Source organism: Myotis brandtii, unplaced genomic scaffold, assembly GCF_000412655.1.
Source record: "Myotis brandtii unplaced genomic scaffold, ASM41265v1 scaffold144, whole genome shotgun sequence".
Taxonomy (NCBI): domain Eukaryota; kingdom Metazoa; phylum Chordata; class Mammalia; order Chiroptera; family Vespertilionidae; genus Myotis; species Myotis brandtii.
Genome location: NW_005355159.1, coordinates 2797953 through 2802836, shown reverse-complemented (window position 1 = coordinate 2802836; position 4884 = coordinate 2797953). Strand labels below are relative to the sequence as shown.

Sequence of the window (4884 nt, the reverse complement as noted above, 5' to 3'; positions counted from 1 at the left end):
ATGACCTCCTGGTTCATAGGTGGATGCTCAACCACTGAGCCACGCCAGCTGGGCCTGGGGGCAGTTTTTAATTGAATTACCCTGGAGTCCACATATGAGAGTGACAGAGTGTGCTGAGCACTCACACACACGGAGCACAGGCTTTCCTTCATATTTAGAGGTGTGTCTATTGTCAGTCTGTGTCATCCAAAACCACAAACGCAGTGAAGTGTTTTTTGTCACCCTTCGTTTTCAATACCATGGGCATGTGCTCTCTGTTCTCTGGTGAACAGCTGTAGCCACTGTTTGCAGCTGCTTTGATGTACTGCCAGCTCAGATGGGATCTCAACTTGTCTGCCTCCATTGCCAGCCACCACAGATGAGGTGCCGAGGCCTGCTGCTGGGAGCCTCGGGCTCGAATGAGCTTCTCTTCTTACATACTTGCGGGCAGATGCCCTCCACTCCTATTTCTCCTCTTCTTAAATCTTAATTTTGCAAATTGTGTATCAATACATTTTAATGAAATGGTTGCAGTCCTCTAGAAAGATGCCCTTCTCCAAATCTCATGTCCAGTTCAGTGTTGAGGAATTCGGCAGAATTGAGAATAAAAAGATCATTCAGCTTTACTCTAGCATTTAAGTTTCTAGCTTCCTCTGTGGCAGTTTTGCATGCCATTTTATTTAGCACTACCAAATCTCATCAACACAAGATGCATGTTACACTAAGACATGACCGTGTATCTTGTGATTCACGAAACATGCAATTCCATCCACACATGTATTGTTTCTCCTCCTCATCCACACCTGTGGTGCTGGAGCCATGGGACTCATTCTATCCTGCAGTAACACCTCAGTGCTCGAACATTCACCTCATGATGGGGGTGAGACCCACAATCCAGCATTCCTGGCATATATCCCACTAACTCCAAGCTAACTGTGTCCCCATCCTGACTCCTCCTGACTCACATCCCAAAGAGCCCTTTGGCTTTTGTATTAGAGCAGATAATTCTCCATAGGCAGACCCTTACTAAGGAACTGTGTGAATACGAGATTCCATGCTTGGCTTTCTAGGCTTCATTATCTTGAAGTGACCAATGTACTTTCCTCAAAAATACTGTTTCCCCAAAGTGTTTGGGAAGGTTGAGAGGGAAGTCACAGTCCTTCCTTGAGACATCTCAGGCATCCTTGTGTATTGAAGACTGCCTTTTTTCCTTTGACAGTTTCATCACCTATAAATGCAAACTGCTTCCTAATGTCTGTTTCTGTTCAGACGAGCTAGGCAGCAGGTTCAGGTTCAGGTTCAGGACCTGGGCCTGTGGAGGCTCTCTTCCCAGGAAAGCCTGGCTGGAGCGCTTTGTTTCTGTAAGGCGTCCGGGTAAACACCGCCCCCGTGAGGTGATCTGCAGCTGCTCATTAGGAGCAGCCCTGGGCTTCCTGACATTGGATTTCTTACTCTGTTTTTCAGATTCTTGAGATCCGATCTCAGAGCTTTTCTTTGGGTCCTCAACATGTTCCCAGACTTAACAAAGATTTATTTTACACGGGCGACATAATAGTGGTCTTGTTGAAAAGTTCGACAAAGGCCTCGTCTGCAACTATCGCTGTAGGATCACGTTCTTTTTCTAACTGTATTTTTTTTCTTTTTTTGGACAAAATTACTAGGAACAGGGTTTCTATAAATGAGTCGAACAAAGCCCATTAGAATAATCCTGAGTCTACAAGACCAAACCTTGTCTCTGTGTGCGAAGATGGTTTCATAACGAGGGAATGAATACTGTGACCCTTTGGAAAGTTGTTAGCCTAAATCTTGTTAATAATTTGTGACATTCAGGTTGTGTTTTCACTGATCATTGAGCTATAGGTGTCTAAGAACTGTAACCTTTTGGGCTGTGTTGGGAGCAATTTCTAAAAATTGCAGCAGACAATTGCCAGCTAGATCTCAGAGGCATCTTCAGCTTTTGGCATCACAGGCTTTGGTTTTTCCCTGGACAGTCAGTAAACTTCAGAGACCTAAAACAGACTGGGCTGGACTGTTCCTTTAAGACTGCTGGGCTTTGTCAATTTTAAAGTGCACTTACTTGGTGGTTTCTAATTGGCCTTTGCTCTATGTAAAACTGTGCAGTTTGGACAGACTTTCCAATTTATCTTCTCATAAGAAATATTGTTGTAAAGGTTGTGGGTGCCCTTTGCATTCAGAATCAAAGGTGCTTTTCATTATCATCTGATGAATTAATAAAGACTTCTGACCACATCTCCTCTGGGGGAGTCTTCACACGTTTGTTCAAAATAAAAATGGCTCCTGTGTTTGGGAAGGCATTTCCAAACCAAATAAACTACCTTCAATATTAAAAGCAAAGATGTAAATTAAATGTAACGGTGGTTAGTCTTCAGGTCACACAGATCGGTGACAAAGCTGGTGGCCGAAATCAAAGGATTTCCCGTCCTGCAGGCAGAATGCCTTCTTGTTGAGTTGAAGCATAAGCTGATCTTTAAAGGCTCCGAGCTCCTTGCATCCGCAGTGAGGTCATAGCTTTAGCTATGTGGCTTGTAGCTAGTTTATTTATGTAGACTCCCTGCCCACTTTTCATAATAATTTAATCCCTCTGCAGAAGGCTACGGATCACTGAGAATAACTTATGTGCAGAGCATCCCTTAGCTCTGGAAGTAGGTGTTGTCTGTGCATGTCCAACGTTGCCCTCTGGAGGCAATGTTGTGGCTGAATTCATGGTGGTCACTTGGATTCTTGTGCAAAGTAGAAATCCAAAAAAATGAATTTTCAAGTTACAGAGGCCATGAATTCTATTTTTCCTACAGCACATAGTATTTGTGGCATCTGGATGCATTTCAGCATCGTTTGATCCACCAATACAACCACATTCAAGAGATGTGACTCTCAGTATTGGATAAGTGCATGGACGTTAATCAGTGGTTATAATAAAAACCGTTTCCTCAAATTAACCTCTTTTAGATGTAAACTTGTGCTACTTAATGAATGTATAGGAGACTATGTTATTAGGATGTGATATCTCCTTCATTAACTAGCTCCAAAGATAAGTTGACATTTCAGAAAAATAAGTGGAAAAGTATTATTCTGAAGTACTGAAGTCAAATGGAATTCTAATAAAATGGTTAAGTGGACACCACATTTTATTTTCCTGAAGGGTCATTAGAAAAACAAAATGAATGACTCGTGTTTTTTTTTTTAATTTCTTTTTCTTAGGATGGGTCATTAGAAAAACAAAATGAATGACTCGTGTTTTTGTTTTGTTTTTTTTAATTTCTTTTTCTTAGGACGTTTTAATGAGTTTGGCCAAAGCTGTTGCCAACGCTGCTGCTATGCTGGTACTAAAGGCAAAGAATGTTGCCCAAGTGGCCGAAGACACGGTCCTGCAGAACAGGGTGATCGCCGCTGCCACCCAGTGTGCCCTCTCCACCTCCCAGCTGGTGGCCTGTGCCAAGGTTAGCCGGCTCGCACCCCCGGCCCTCACTACAAAGTGTCACGTGCTCTTAACTGCCTCCAGTCATTGAGGGGAAGCAGGGGCAAAATTTGTCAAAATTGTTCTAGACTAAGTGCTTCAGGTGTCTCTTTTAGGTGATGTGACAGGATTTTTACGTAAACTGCTCAATTCTGCTTTTATCACTTGCTCTTTGTTCAAGGCCCCCGGCAGAGGTACCCTCCTGTGTCTAACTGCCACCTCTGCTGTCTCCCGTTTGGACGTGTCAGCACGTCTTATTTACACCTGCACACACAGGGCCTTGCGCTGTCCAGTTCGGCACGATAAATGGGTCCAGAGTCACTGCAGGGCTTGTGGGGCCCTTTCTACTCTGCACAGTGTTGTAGTGAGGGTGGTGAGGCCTTAGGTCGTTGTTGTCAGAATGCGCACGCTCTGTGCTTAGCCTCGTTAATCACCATCACCCGTTCACTGAAGAGGAAATTGAGGCCTTTAGATGTTGTTACACAGAAGCAGTAGGTGGCAGAACTGAGTTCTTTAACTCGGGCCTGACCTCAAATACCCTTTCCACCCCACCATCTGATGAGATGATGCCTGCGAAGGTGGTTGGTGTCCATGTCTCAACTTGATGACATAGCGTAGAGGACAGGTCCGTGCTCTGGCCCAGCCTGGCCTTCCCTAGGCTGTGGGAGGATGTGCAGCATCTGTCAGAGGTGTCCTGGATGGCCCCCCTCCTCATATCCACAGGTACTGACAGAATCCCCTGTTCTTTAAAGTGCCATGAAGCAGAGTTCCAGGTGCCTCTGGAAAAAGAAATGCAATTTTTTGGGTTGTCTTGTTATCCTAGCTCAGAAGACTCAATTTTAGAGGTTTCTTGAAGGAGGAGGCATAGTTGGTAAATACTGGAAATGACTTTGAAAGTAGTCAGTAGTATAGATTGTTATAGATCCCTAACAAAGATAAAAATTAGCAGCATCTGAAATCACAAAGGCAAAGTGAGGTAGTGAAAATGAGAAACCGCAGTGATGGTTTAGTTTAATTCCTGGTCCTGTAATTAAGGAACCGAGGCCCAGAGCAAGGAGGGACTTGGTGCAAAGCTAGTGCACACGGGGGACCAAGAGGACCCACAGTGCCCAGACCCGCTCTCGCCCCCCTGCAGGTGGTGAGCCCCACCATCAGCTCCCCCGTGTGCCAGGAGCAGCTGATCGAAGCGGGGAAGCTTGTGGACCGCTCAGTGGAGAACTGCGTCCGCGCCTGCCAGGCAGCCACAGATGACAGCGAGCTCCTGAAGCAAGTCGGCGCGGCGGCCAGCGTGGTCAGCCAGGCCCTGCACGACCTCCTGCAGCACGTGCGACAGTTTGCCAGCCGAGGCGAACCCATCGGCCGCTACGACCAGGCCACCGACACCATCATGTGTGTCACCGAGAGCATCTTCAGCTCCATGGGCGATGCTG

At 45.7% G+C, this 4884-nt stretch overlaps 1 protein-coding gene across 3 annotated transcripts in view; it reads left to right on the top strand.

Moving 5' to 3' along the window:
* The window catches only part of TLN2 (talin 2), a 434110-nt gene that overhangs the window by 292601 nt on the left and 136625 nt on the right, over positions 1-4884 (top strand). For 2 of the 3 annotated variants that reach the window (XM_014535497.1, XM_014535498.1), the window contains 2 exons: positions 3270-3437; positions 4590-4883. In XM_014535497.1, the coding sequence (XP_014390983.1) occupies positions 3270-3437; positions 4590-4883 (462 nt within the window). Of the gene's footprint in view, positions 1-3269; positions 3438-4589 lie in introns of all 3 variants that reach the window. The other variant, XM_014535496.1, reaches the window with a different exon arrangement.